At 48.1% G+C, this 15072-nt stretch overlaps 1 protein-coding gene across 1 annotated transcript in view; it reads right to left on the bottom strand.

Annotated features, from left to right (window-relative positions):
- Positions 1 to 15072, bottom strand: part of PTPRR (protein tyrosine phosphatase receptor type R) — a 226823-nt gene that overhangs the window by 20047 nt on the left and 191704 nt on the right. The window contains exons 12-13 of the mRNA XM_054718843.1: positions 2887 to 2997; positions 865 to 1022 (exon numbers count right to left, since the gene is read on the bottom strand). Coding sequence (XP_054574818.1) covers positions 865 to 1022; positions 2887 to 2997 — 269 coding nt within the window. The remainder of the gene's footprint in view (positions 1 to 864; positions 1023 to 2886; positions 2998 to 15072) is intronic.

Below are 15072 nucleotides of genomic sequence, written 5' to 3'. Positions count from 1 at the left end.
AAATATCTTTAAAAATAGTTGCTTTTTGGGGGGCACACTGAAAGGAAAACGAGGAGGATGAGGTATCCAATGTGAGAGGAGAGCTTTGAGGGAAGAGAACCGCCAAGGGCATCTGTTGCTTTTATCGGCTTAACCTCTACCAGCCCATGTTCTAGTAACAGCACTTGGTTTTCCTTTTTTTAAAAAAAATATTTTTATTGATTTCAGAGAGGAAGGAGAGAGAGAGAGAGAGAGAGAGAGAGAGAGAGAGAGAGAGAGAGAGAGAGAGAAACATCATGGATTGGCTGACTCTTGCACGCCCCCTACTGGAGATTGTGGGCATATGCCCTGATGAGGAATTGAACCAGGGACCCAGCTGGGCTTGTTTTCCTTTTGGGGAACTACCACTTGACCATGTGCCATTTAATAATTTATTTCCATCTGTTTTTCATGAAATAATTTTTAAAATAGTTGACTGACTAAATGTGAAATAATAATAAATGTTACCAAGATAAAATTCAAGTAGAGTTCAGATGCCATCTTAAAACAACAACAACAAAAAGCCACTAATAGTTAATTCCTAGTGTATATTATACTGATAAATGAATCAAAATAAGTTTCAAGGTAGAGGACTGAATTAGCCAGTTTCCTGAGCCATTTATTCAGAAGTGGTATTTCTTCCACTGTATAATTGCTTGTTGAAAATGCCCTAATATTGCACTGTAAACATCATCTTGATCAAGACTCAAATATGAGGAAGTTAACCAGTTTCAGTAAGTATTTGATTTACTGACAACTAAGGAGGAAAACCCAACTTCTATCTAGTCTACGACTTTACAAAGGAGGGACTGTTTGCTTCGGCGGAAAGGAAAGTTCGTGCCTTACCTGCAGTGGACAACCACAGGCCCTCGGCCTGCAGAAGCGAGTCTGTCTTCTTCTACATCCAGCATGAGTTGTAGAAGGGGCTGGGCACTGTCTGGAGTCTTGTGATCAGGCCATGAGGTGTACCAGTAATGCTTCACATGCTGGGTGTGACTTCCTTGCTGAAAATAGCAACAGCCACCAAGTGTCTCATTTACTTGTGTAACTAAAAGTCACCCAAACCACAATACTGCATGCCTTCTCTCATTCCCATCTTGCTGTCAACTTATTTCTAGGTGGTAAATTTTGTGTGTGTGTGTGTGTGTGTGTGTGTGTGTGTGTGTGTTAATCCTCACCCGAGGATATTTTTTCCATTGATTTTTTAGAGAGAATGGAAGGGAAGAAGGGAGGGGGAAAGAGAGAGACAGAGTGAGAAAGAGAGAGAGAAACATCAATATGAGAGAGACACATTGATTGGTTGCTCCCGAATGCACCCCAACCAGGCCAGGTATCGAACCAGCGACCCTTCCATGTTCAGGCTGATGTTGTAACATCTAAGCAACACCAGCCAGGGCTCTAGGTAATTTTTTAAGAACAACCCTCCACCTTGAGAAAACTTTACTGTAAATATCCTGATATCAAAGTTTGACAGTCTTGCCTCTATTAAATGATACACAATGATACACATATGGTATACATGTGAAACCTATATAATTTTATTAACCCATGTCATCCCAATACATTTAATTAAAAATTAAAAAAAATAAAGCAGAAAAAAATAAATGAAAATATATATTTAGGCTAAATCTATGTTTGTGATTTACTATAATAAACAAAATGGTAGATGAAAAGGTAGCCAAGAAAGAATTGGGAGGCCAAAAAGAAAGAAAGAGAGAAAGAAAGAAAGAAAGAGAGAAAGAAAGAAAGAAAGAAAGGGAGGAAGGAAGAAAGGAAGGAAGGGAGGGAGAGGGAGAGAGAGAGAGAGAGAGAGAGAGAGAGAGAGAGAGAGAGAGAGAGAGAGAGAGAAAGAAAGAAAGAAAGAAAGAAAGAAAGAAAGAAAGAAAGAAAGAAAGAAAGAAAGAATTGGGAGATAGTGTGCTTCCTGCTCTTTGAACTTTCCTGACAGGTTACTAAAAACATATTAACCAATATAAAAACACACTGTTACATGCAACCATGTAATACTTCTACACTCATCCCAAATTCCGTTTTTTAAACAGCAGTGAGAAATTCCATTAATCAAGAGGCTCAGGGGTCACTGGTTAGAAATGCTTTGAGGGAGGGTCCATGTGGGGTCCTGGCATGATCTAGGCACTTAGGACGTATGTTTAAAAACAGGCTTTGCTGGGTGCCTTCCTACCCCCAGCTTCTCCTTACAAACCACGAGAGCAGCCCTGCCCCTGCTCTCTGTGATGACTGTGTCCTGGCAGTGCGGGTCTAGGTGGGACCGAAACCTCTGAGATGATTGTTCTCTGGAATCAGAAACAATACCATGGCAACGTTCCTCAGCATCTGCTGCCCGTTAGTGAAATAGATAATTTTCCTATGATGTAATCTGGTCTGGGGAAAATCCCTATAAATTACTGTAACTCCGAGTGTGGAAGATCTCATCAACACTCCAGGCTTGCCTTGCCTCCCACAGCCGCCCACAAGCACAGATTTTCTCTGTCAGAGTCTCCAGGTCTTACTTAAAGCTGCATAAGCCCTAGTGACACTAAAAAACATCATGGCAAAGTCTCTAGAACAAACCTTTAGCTAAAGGCATTCAAAAGGTTAAATCAAGAGATTTCTTATTTATGCAAATTAGATAATAACATCCTACTTAGTGAACTTCCTTAATATATACTTATTTAATCATTCCATACTTAATTGTAGCTGACAACAAAGAAATACATGAGGGAATGATTATAATTTCTCTTTCCTCTTGACAGTATTTAATTGGTTTAAATTAAATCTGTAGCACTTATTAGGATAATAATTTCAAAGTATAAATGTTATCCTCTAATATCATCTACTTTGTAGATAGCTATAGCCATGTAATCTTACCTTTAAGACGAGGTTTCGAACAGTATAGTTTTCACATTCATTGACATTGATAACCAGAACCTCGACTTTTCCATAAATTCCTCTCTTTTCGGGCCAGTATAACACACATTTCTGATGAAGGAGAGAGAACACAGCAAATATTAATGATGTTCATTGGCCTTGGAGTGCTCCTCATTCAAGCATCTCAAGAGTTGCTTATTTAATTCGTTTTTTAAAAATCAGGTATCGATGTTTACAATTCTGTGAATGTACTAAACCACTGAATTGTATACATTAAACATGATTTTTTACAGCATATAAATTACATCTCAAAAAGGTTGCTTTAAAAAAAAATAAAGGAAACCAAGATGGCGGCATAGGTGAAACACCTAACCTGCAGCCGGGCACAACAATTTCAAAGACACAACTAGAGGTCAGAACGGACATCGTCCAGAACCACAGGAGAGCTGGCGGACTGAAATGCCCACAGCTGGGGGGAAGGAGAAGGCCACGGGGACAATCGGGGGAGCCGTAAAAGCCTGAGGTATGGAGAAACTGGCGGAGACACGCGCGCCTGCGGGGAGGATGGAGCCGGAGAGGAAGGGGCGGCTGACGGCCTGGCCGGCGTTCACTGGCAGGAAGGAGATAAAGGCTCCGGAGTGCGCTAAGCGCCGGCTCCGACTGCACTGAGCGCCAGTTCCGGGCGAAACCCTGGGAAGCCAGGCGCAGGCTGGGGGAATGAATCTGGGCTGTGGGGCGCAGGCACAGAGGAGCGAGGGAAGGCAGAGCTCCAGAGGCGCGCACGGGAAGGGGCGCAAAGGACGGACTGTTGCCTGCGCCACTGAACTGCCCTAGCGGGAAGGAGACATAAGCTCAGGACCGTGCTGAACCCCAGTTCCGACTGCACTGAACCCCAGTTCCGGGCGAAACCCTGAGAAGCCAGGCGCACGCTGGGGGAATGAATTTGGGCTGTGGTGGCGGAGGCACAGAGAAACGGCGGCTCCAGACGCGCGCACTGGAAGGTGCGCAGAGGACGGACTTTTGCCTGCGCCACTGGGTGGCCCTGCTGGGAAGGAGACAGGGACGCCAGACTGCGCTGAGACCCAGTTCCGACTACACTGAAGCCCAGTTCCAGGCGAGAATCTGGGAGTCCAGATTCATTAGGGGAGGGACTGGACTGTTTGGCAGTGGGCGAAACTCCAGGGCGCGTTTCTCTCGGGGGTGTTTGCGGGGAATACAGAGGGACACAGACACAGGAGCCTCATAGGGCGGGGCTGACAGGAAGCCAAGGTTGTAGGCTCCACCCTGTAGCTCCGCCCCAGCCAAGCTGAGCAGAAGCTTTTTCCTGCTGAGTGCCTCAGGTAGTGGCTGACCCACACTACATTGGAGACCCAGAAACGAGGGCATCTAGTGGTTGGTGTGAGATGACACCAGATTTCAATCACTTGCATAAGGGAGGCATTCTAGAGGCAGACTCAGTGAGCGCCAAGGCATTGCTGCATCAAGACCCGGCCCACAAACATGTCTCCTGCACAGCAACTCTTCCTATATAGACAAAGAGGGTCCTCACGGCCAATTGGCCTGGAGGACAATTCCTCCCAGTGACACCAACAACAATCAAGACTTAACTGTACAAAGGAGGACCAAGATGGAGACATAGGGCGGCAGCCTGATCGTTGCCTACCACAACAATATTGAGACTACGACGGGAGAGCAGAGCAGACACCAGCCAGAAAGACCGGGGGGCTGGCTGAGCAGATGCTCTACAACTAGAATAAAAGAGAGGGGTACGCAGGATGATGCTGATGCCGGTGACCCAAAGTCCACACTTTAAGAACTATGGCTCAGGCGACACAATGGTGGCCTGGAACGTGCTCGGCGCAGTTCCCCCGGCGGTCTCCGGCTGAGGGGACGGCTCCACTCGCTGCCGAGCACGGACAGACGAGCCCCTGGGAGACATGGGGTGGGAGACTCCGTGCTTGCTGACCTCCGAGTCCTTCAAGAATCTCAATGCCCCGAAGTGGCCAGGTGCGCACGCTCAGCGACTGGCCACCGTTGCAGACCCAAGGGCCGACGCAGCGACACCGGACCAGCCCACAGCCGGGCACCGGGCACACCGGAGCCTTGCCGAGCCCGCCGCCCAACGAGTTCTGCGGCAGCCGCCCTGGAGCTCTGAGAAAATGACCGAAGGAATTGCTGAGAGGGAATTGACCAACAGGAATTGGGATCAAGAAGACGAAACCCCGCTGAGACCCGAGTCCAGGCGAGCCTGCGAGCCTCTGGGCTCAGATGTGGTCACACGCCTCTGGGCCTAGGTGAGGCCTCACGCCCCTGGGTTTGGGTGAGGCCACGCGCCCCTGGGTCCAGGTGAAGCTGGATTCCGGGTTCGGATGAGGCCATGTGCCCCTGGGTCCGGGCGAATCTGAACCCTGGGTCCGGGTGAGGCCGTGGGCCCCTGGATCCGGGTAAGGCTGGGTCCCGAGTACGGGTGAGGCCGTGAGCCCCTGGATCCGGGTGAGACCACGCGACCAGGGGTCTGAGAGAGGTAACGCGCCCCTGGGTCCGGGTGGCTTCGTGCACCTAGGTCCAGGTGAGGCCACGTGCCCCTGGGTCTGAGAGAGGCCACGCACCCCTGGGTCCGGGCGAGACCATGTGTCCCTGGATCCGGGTGGGGCCTCGTGCACCTAGGCCCGGGTGGGGCCGCGTGCCCCTGGGTCTGGAGGAGGCCAGGCGTCCCTGGGTCCGGGTGAGACCGTGTGTCCCTGGATCCGGGTGAGGCCTCGTGCGCCTAGGCCCGGGTGAGGCCACGTGCCCCTGGGTCTGGGGGAGGCCAGGCGTCCTTGGGTCCGGGTGAGACCGTGTGTCCCTGAATCCGGGTGAGACCTCGTGCACCTAGGCATGGGTGAGGTCAAGTGCCCCAGGGTCTGAGAGGCCAAGCGTCCCTGGGTCCGGGTGAGACCATGTGTCCCTGGATCCGGGTGAGGCCGCGTGCACCTAGACCCGGGTGAGCCCAAGTGGCCCTGGGTCTGGGAGAGGCCAAGCGTCCCTGGGTCCGGGTGCGACCATGTGTCCCTGGAGCCAGATGAGGCCTCCTGCACCTAGGCCCGGGTGAGGCCACGTGCCCCTGGGTCTGGGAGAGGCCAAGCGTCCCTGGGTCCGGGTGAGACCATGTGTCCCTGGATCCGGGTGAGGCCTCGTGTACCTAGGCCCGGGTGAGCCCAAGTGGCCCTGGGTCTGGAAGAGGCCAAGCCTCCCTGGGTCCGGGTGAGACCATGTGTCCCTGGATCCGGGTGAGGCCTGGTGCACCTAGGCCCGGGTGAGCCCAAGTGGCCCTGGGTCTGGGAGAGGCCAAGCGTCCCTGGGTCCGGGTGAGACCATGTGTCCCAGGATCCGGGTGAGACATCATGCACCTAGGCCCGGGTGAGCCCAAGTGGCCCGGGGTCTGGGAGAGGCCAAGCGTCCCTGGATCCGGGTGAGACCATGTGTCCCTGGATCCGGGTGAGGCCTCGTGCACCTAGGCCCGGGTGAGCCCAAGTGGCCCTGGGTCTGGGAGAGGCCAAGCGTCCCTCGGTCCCGGTGAGACCATGTGTCCCTGGATCCGGGTGAGGCCTGGTGCACCTAGGCCCGGGTGAGCCCAAGTGGCCCTGGGTCTGGGAGAGGCCAAGCGTCCCTCGGTCCGGGTGAGACCATGTGTCCCTGGATCCGGGTGAGGCCTCGTGCACCTAGGCCCAGGTGAGCCCAAGTGGCCCTGGGTCTGTGAGAGGCCAAGCATCCCTGGGTCCGGGTGAGACCGTGTGTCCCTGGATCCGGGTGAGGCCTCGTGCACCTAGGCCCGGGTGAGCACAAGTGGCCCTGGGTCTGGGAGAGGCCAAGCGTCCCTGGGTCCGGGTGAGACCATGTGTCCCTGGACCCGGGTGAGGCCTCGTGCACCTAGGCCCGGGTGAGCCCAAGTGGCCCTGGGTCTGGGAGAGGCCAAGCGTCCCTGGGTCCGGGTGAGACCATGCGTCCCTGGATCCGAGTGAGGCCTCGTGCACCTAGGCCCGGGTGAGCCCAAGTGGCCCTGGGTCTGGGAGAGGCCAAGCATCCCTGGGTCCGGGTGAGACAGTGTGTCCCTGGATCCGGGTGAGGCCTCGTGCACCTAGGCCCGGGTGAGCCCAAGTGGCCCTGGGTCTGGGAGAGGCCAAGCGTCCCTGGGTCCGGGTGAGACCATGTGTCCCTGGATCCGGTGAGGCCTCGTACACCTAGGCCCGGGTGAGCCCAAGTGGCCCTGGGTCTGGGAGAGGCCAAGCGTCCCTGGATCTGGGTGAGACCATGTGTCCCTGGATCCGGGTGAGGCCTCGTGCACCTAGGCCCGGGTGAGCCCAAGTGGCCCTGGGTCTGGGAGAGGCCAAGCGTCCCTGGGTCCGGGTGAGACCATGCGTCCCTGGATCCGAGTGAGGCCTCGTGCACCTAGGCCCGGGTGAGCCCAAGTGGCCCTGGGTCTGGGAGAGGCCAAGCGTCCCTCGGTCCGGGTGAGACCATGTGTCCCTGGATCCGGGAGAGGCCTGGTGCACCTAGGCCCGGGTGAGCCCAAGTGGCCCTGGGTCTGGGAGAGGCCAAGCATCCCTGGGTCCGGGTGAGACCATGTGTCCCTGGATCCGGGTGAGGCCTCGTGCACCTAGGCCCGGGTGAGCCCAAGTGGCCCTGGGTCTGGGAGAGGCCAAGCATCCCTGGGTCTGGGTGAGACAGTGTGTCCCTGGATCCGGGTGAGGCCTCGTGCACCTAGGCCCGGGTGAGCCCAAGTGGCCCTGGGTCTGGGAGAGGCCAAGCGTCCCTGGGTCCGGGTGAGACCATGTGTCCCTGGATCCGGGTGAGGCCTCGTACACCTAGGCCCGGGTGAGCCCAAGTGGCCCTGGGTCTGGGAGAGGCCAAGCGTCCCTGGGTCCGGGTGCGACCATGTGTCCCTGGATCCGGATGAGGCCTCGTGCACCTAGGCCCGGGTGAGGTCACGTGCCCCTGGGTCTGGGAGAGGCTAAGCGTCCCTGGGTCCGGGTGAGACCATGCGTCCCTGGATCCGGATGAGGCCTCGTGCACCTAGGCCCGGGTGAGCCCAAGTGGCCCTGGGTCTGGGAGAGGCCAAGCGTCCCTGGGTCCAGGAGAGACCATGTGTCCCTGGAACCAGGTGAGGCCTTGTGCAACTAAGCCCGGGTGAGGCCACGTGCCCCTGGGTCTGGGAGAGGCCAAGCGTCCCTGGGTACGGGTGAAGCCAGATCCTGGGTCCGGGTGAGGCCGTGCGCCCCTGGATCCATCCGGGTGAGGCGGGGTCCCAGGCCCGGGTGAGACTACGCGCCCCTTGGGTATGGGTGAGGCCACGTGCCCCTTAGTCCGGGTGACGCCGTGCCCCTGGGTTCGGCCGAGACCAAACCAGAGGGAGTCTGATCTCCATTACCACCATTTGTCCACCATCCAGAACTGAGGGGTCAGTGCTGACATGTACACATAAGGAACTACTGGACATTGAAATTGGGTCTCAAAAGAACTGTTGGTCCAGGGGGAAGCTCGCTACAGATTGATTCATTTGCCTGTCAGCATAACTATTATTGCTCGTCTCACATTCAGTTCTTATTAGTATATATCTAGTGACATATGATCTCGCTCATCTAGGGGAAATGATGAACAACATAGACTGAGGAACAAGAACAGAACCAGAAGCAAGGAGGCATCGATCGGTCTATCGGGCCTCAGAGGGAGGATAGGGGAGGGTAGGGGGAGGGGGGGGGGAGGGGGAGAGTTCAACCAAAGGACCTGTATGCATGCATATAAGCCTATCCAACGGTTAAGTTCAACAGGGGATTGGGGCATGCGTGGGGAGAGGGGTGGGATGGGAATGGGGGGATGAGGACAAATATGTGACACCTTAATCAATAAAGAAATTAAAAAAAAAAAAATAAAAAAAAAATAAAGTATCATGTTTTGCATGTTCTTGGCAAACACTATTGCTGTTAATCCCATACCAAAAAATAAAGGTAGAATTTCCCAAAACTCCACAGAGAAATTGAGAATGAACTAAAAACTTAATTAGGAACTGAGAAATTAATATCCACACATTAGAGTTTACCATACAATGACTAGAAATAAAAGAAGTCTTTTCTCGTGATAACGGAGGCAAGTCCCATTTCCTTGTTCCATCGAGGGAAAGTGTCTCCTGAGCACCTGCAGTGTGTTAGACTCCACAGGGTGAAGTTCCCCTTGTGTGGGAGGCAGCGGTAAGGACCAGTAATGCCTGTATGAGAGCATACTTTCCAGGCCCCACGGTCATTTCACCTAGGGGGTCCATTACAATGGATGTCTAACAAAATTACTTTAAAATATTTTTATAATGGATGCTCTTTGAAGGGTTTAATAACAGTAATAATAATCATATGACAAACAAGGCAATATAGTATTGTGGTTAAGGTGCAGGCTTTGGGTCAGAGAGCCTGGGTTCACCTTTTGGTTCTACTTATTATTCGCTGTGAATCCGTCAGCAAGATACTCAAACTCTCTGGCCTCAGTTTCTTCATGATTTACTCTGTGGGAAGCACTTAGAACCAAGCCAGGCAAATAAAAAGCACTCAAAACCTGTTGCTGTTATTATTATTATTATTATTATTATTATTATTATTATTACTAGTGTTCTGTTTTACAATTACTGGGCTTTATAGCTTCCATAGAAAGTGGTTAGGTCATTAATTATGAGTTACATCTGGTATTAAATTTTATAGAATTATGTCCAAGCTTTATTATTAAAAGAAAACTATGAAATTAGATTTAAGCACACATATCATTTATTATTTCACCTCTTAACCATCTGCAAAAGACCTATTACATTTTTTACCACATATTTTAGTGATTAAGAATGTCAAGTGTGACAGTTGATGTTTTATTGCAATTGCCAGGGAGGCAATGTTCATCCGAGAGGCATTGTTTAGATAGCACCAATTTTCTTCCAAACACACATGCACATTTATAGGGAAACGCCTTCACCTGCTGCCTGCCAGCAGGACCTTTTAGTGTTCAAGACGCTTGTGTCTTCACATATATGCCAAAGGAATATGATCACACTTGAAAAAATGAAGAACTTATAATTCAACAAAGCAGTAAAAGCATCACATCATTACAGAACTAGAGGAAAAGACATGTAAAGTAACAGAAACACACCTCCTGGATTCTATCATGCTGAGTACCAATTATTCCAAAGACAGGGTCGCGAAGAAAGTCACTTTACCTGGTTGACTCACGGTATCTCTCATCCGTTACAGTAAAAACACATTGCATCCTTTATATTCTGGTCCCTTTCCAAACAAAGTAAATCATTTCACCTCTGTTTACAGGCTGCCCCACACCCACGACTGTCAGGCAATCAGGCTAAAGGCTTATTCTGGCTGACATCACATTAACATTAAGGGGGAAAAAAAACCCTTTTAAAATTAGAGCAATTTATTTCCCTCCTCGTTTATGAGTTGTCAAATGCCTAAAATTTCCCCAGCTTGTTAAAGATAATCATACTAACCAATTTGCCTGGTGTCTTTCAATGGAGCATCAATTATTTCACTGCAAGACCCGAGCTATTGTATATCTTAAAACCCCTGCCTCCTGGATGAATCCAAGAAGAGACAAAGAATCTTGGGAAAAAAGTATCGAAAAAGAAAGAGGCATTCAGTGGTCCAGCAGTATGGCATATGTGCCGCATTGTCCACCATCAGGTCTGAGCGGCGGGCCCCTCTTCGGGAAGGTGGTTCTCAAAACCGGCAGGAAAAGCTTCGAGGCAGGAGCTCCCAGCCTGCACCCTGCCTCTCAACAATACTTGTGCACCTACTTGATAAATGGAAGCACTACTTGCTTCTCTCCCAAGCTTGCCGGGGCCCTCTTGAATGTTTTTCTTGACTCTTTACCAAAAATGCAATTGGCAGCCAGCTCCCCGAAGACAATGCAATATGACTTGTTCATTCAAAGAACCCTTAATTAGCATCCCATCTCCTTTCTGAGATACAATAGCTTATTTTTACACACTGAATACATTTCCCCCCCTTTTAGGAGAATGTAGAAAAAGAGACCAGATAAGTGTGGGTGCTTCTGAATATGAGGTGGGGGAGATCTGCAAGTGTAGCTGTATCTAAGAGCACAAGTTCATGTTTAAATTATTTTCATGAACAGCTTTGTAGGGTTTCTTCATTGTGGTGCTAACAATGGTATGATAGGAGCAGAAAATGCAAGGAAGGAAAATACTCTCTTACAGATAGTATTGTGAAGCTACAGTAATTGTAGGTAATTCAAAATAGCATGCTACCTAGCAGAATATAACCCCAAATCACCACTATTCTTCTGCTAACTGGTCTGATCCTTTCAGTAAAATTATCTATTAATCCTAAGAATTTGTGATTTGGAGGAAAAAAAGAGGTTTTCAGAGGACCGTGTGTCCCTTGGTGCAAACAAGTAATTAGCAAACTCTGACTAAAAGATTCTGGACACCAACCAGTTTGTCATAATCAGTGGTTCATAGCCAAAGCAGGATGCAATGCAAACTCATAATTTTATGAGCTTTTCTGTCTTTGAACTTCCCTCTCGCCCCCACCACGGTAGGGCTATTTGGATATAAAGAAGAAAGTCCAGCTAGTTGGTTAGTTGCCTGGGAAAAATCTTTTTTTAAAATTTACTTTCTCTTTAAATTCCATGCATTTAAAAATCAAAAGAGATTTTGCTCTATGAGCTAAAGTCTTGTATCATCACATAGAAAGTGGCTCTAATTAAGTAAAAAGAAGATGGGCTGTTTCATTTGGGTACATTTGCATATGAGGGATAGAATGGGTCAGATTGTCTACTGTTATTATACTGTAGTTAGTCTTATTTCTGGTTTTCCATATGAATATTACTAACATAGTATAGCAATTTAATATTAAAAGTACCTTCACCTAAACAGAATATTTTTAAAAGAAGACAGAAGGAAGGCCAAGAGACACATGAAAACATGCTCAAAGTCACTTATTATACGAGAGATGCAAATCAAAACAACAATGCGGTACCATCTCACACCTGTCAGAATGGCTACCATCAACAAATCAACAAACGACAAGTGTTGGCGAGGATGCGGAGAAAAAGGAACCCTCATGCACTGCTAGTGGGAATGCAGACTGGTGCAGCCACTGTGGAGAACAGTATGGAGTTTCCTCAAAAAACTGAAAATGGAACTCCCATTTGACCCAGTAATCCCACTCCTAGGAATATATCAGAAGAAACTAGAAACACCAATCAGAAAGGATATATGCACCCCTATGTTCATAGCAGCACAAATTACAATAGCTAAGATCTGGAAACAGCCTAGGTGCCCATCAGCAGATGACTGGATCAGAAAACTATGATACATCTACACAATGGAATACTATGCTGTCATAAAAAAGAAGGAATTCTCATCATTTGCAGCAAACTGGATGGAATTGGAGAAGATTATGCTAAGTGAAATAAGCCAGTCAATGAAAGAAAAATACCACATGATCTCACTCATTTATGGATAATAAAGAACATTATAAACTGATGAACAAAAAGATAGATACAGAGACAGTAAAGCATCAAACAGACTGTCAAATTACAGGGGGAATGTTAGGGAGAGGTGGGGGAGATAAGAGATCAAACAAAGGACTTGTATGCATGCATATAAGCATAACCAATGGATGCAAAACTCTGGGGGGTGAGGGTATGTATGGGTGTGGGGTTGGGGGGGCAATGGTAAGATATGTACACATATAATACCTCAATAAAAAAAATAGTAAAAAAAAAATACCTTCACTAAGATCATTCAATCCCTTTCAGAATCATTTGAGTTAGGTAGAGCAAGTAGCAAGTATTATTACTACTACTACTACTATTATTATTATTATATCTTTTTACAACAGAGAAAACTGAAACCCAGATGTTTTGCTAGGGGTCTTTTGGAAAATTCCCTTGGGGGCTAGGCCCTCTGAGAAAATATTACTTTACTAGAGGCCCAGCACATGAAATCATGCGTGAGTAGCTTGCCGCCATTTGCTGCTTGTCACCCCGCCCGCCGCTCGTTGCTCCATGCCCTGCCCACCGCCGCTCGTGGGCTGGGGGTGGGGGTGGGGGAAGGGAGAAGGAACTGAGAGGTGGTCAATGAAACTCATGGCGACTGGTCGAGTGGTCATTCTGGTCATTACACTTATGGTCCCTGGCCTTTTATTATATGGGATAAATTCAACTTGTCCTCTATCTTTTATCTGTACATTTGTCTAAAGTTCTAGATCAGGGGTCCTCAAACTTTTTAAAAAGGGGGCCAGTTCACTGTCCCTCAGACCGTTGGAGGGCTGGACTATAGTTTAAAAAAAACTATGAACAAATTCCTATGCACACTGCCCATATCTTATTTTGAAGTAAAAAACAAAACAGCAAAAACACCCGCATGTGGCCCGTGGGCCGTAGTTTGAGGTTGCCTGCTCTAGATAGTTATTTCTAGACACTTAGTAGACTTAACCATCCAAAGGTCTCCAGGAGTCTTCAAACTTAGATGAAAAAAAGGAACTCACTTTCTTCTCTCACAAATCTTCCCTTGCTGCCCATCTAGGTTCATGACATCCTCCTCCAGTCAGTCTCCCAGCCAGACATCCTGAATCAAACTCTCTGATTCCCTCCCATTCCATCAGAAACTAAATACTGTGTCTTCTGTCTGACATCCTCCTCCAGTCAGTCTCCCAGCCAGACATCCTGAATCAAACTCTCTGATTCCCTCCCATTCCATCAGAAACTAAATACTGTGTCTTCTGTCTCTGGAACAACTTTTAAATCTGTGCCATTTTCCCAGTACTCTTCCATTGCCTTAATTTTGCACCTCATTACCAGTTACCTGGACTGTTACTACAACTTCTAACCTATTTCCCTGCTTCCTCTTGCTTTTCTCAAACCCCAATCCTATATCCTGCCACCAATTATATTCCTAATATACAAATTACATCATGTCACTCCATTTCAAAACATCTTTAGTGGCTCCCTGCTGCTTATATAAGGAAGCCAAAAGTTTTGTTTTGTTTTTAGTATAGTTCTATATTTTTTGGCACAACTTAACATTCCAGTCTCATCTCCCTTCACGCCCTACTATGCTACGCTCAAGCCACACCAAACTGCAGGACCCAGGCAGGCTGTGTGGTTCCCTGTCTGCCTTTGCATGCCAATGCGCTGCCTGCATTGTTTCCTGTGGGCACCTACTCACTCATCAGGACTTTATTAAAAAGCTGTAAGGCTTTGTATGAACTATTTGGACAAAGAAATGTAATAAAAATTCGTCTTTTCTATAATTTTATCAGAGAGACAAAGGAAGGGAGTGAAAGAAGGGAAAACAGAATATGATTTTTATATGACTTTTTGAGATTAAACTTTGCAGAGTGTTGACTAGGTCAATCAATGGGGGTAAATGAAATATATAAGTCAAGTCACATAGCTCACATGAAAGACGCATGTAAATACTATAGAGAAAGAATACAGCAGTGTATACTTGGGAGAAGTATTATGTTAGGCCAAATCACCAAGTAATTCCCTCACTTTATGAGAGGTAAATGTGGTACTTTACTGCTCTCTGAGGCCAACCGCGGGTTGCTTGCTCTCTAATGTCTTGCATCAGTGTTTGGCCTGTTATGCTGGGGCAATAATTAAGTTCATGAGCTTTGGAATCAAATAAACCTGGATTAAAATTTGGTCTCCGTCACTCACTAACTTTGAGGCTTTAGACAAATGGCTTACCCTCTCTGAGCATCTCATTTCTCATCCATAATAGAGGGATAGCAAAATCGACTTTGTAGAGTTATGAGGGAAAATAACTGAATTAATGTATGAATTGTGCTTAGCACGTACTTTCAATAAATGGTAGTGAGTAGAAAATGTCATCCATAGTATATGTAATATGATAATTTAAAGCTACTTCCTTTCTTTCTTAGAAAGGGATGAGAGGGGCATCAAGTGACTCCCTGAGTTGGTCTAAAGATTCTGGAAATGTGCAAATGCTATTTCCATTTTTGAACTGAACCAATTCCAGCTTAGTAAAAATTCACCTTTAAAAGAGTTTGAACACTGTCTTTTTAATGTTCTCTTTCTTGCAGGAGGAATTCCCTTCTTCTTGCAATTTATCTAAAGGAAGGAACTAAAATTTACCAGCCATACAATCTCTTCTCTCTCATGCAATAGAAT

Source organism: Eptesicus fuscus, chromosome 7 (assembly GCF_027574615.1).
Source record: "Eptesicus fuscus isolate TK198812 chromosome 7, DD_ASM_mEF_20220401, whole genome shotgun sequence".
Lineage (NCBI taxonomy): Eukaryota > Metazoa > Chordata > Mammalia > Chiroptera > Vespertilionidae > Eptesicus > Eptesicus fuscus.
The sequence above is the reverse complement of the archived record's forward strand: the minus strand, read 5'-3'. Positions and strand labels throughout refer to the sequence as shown.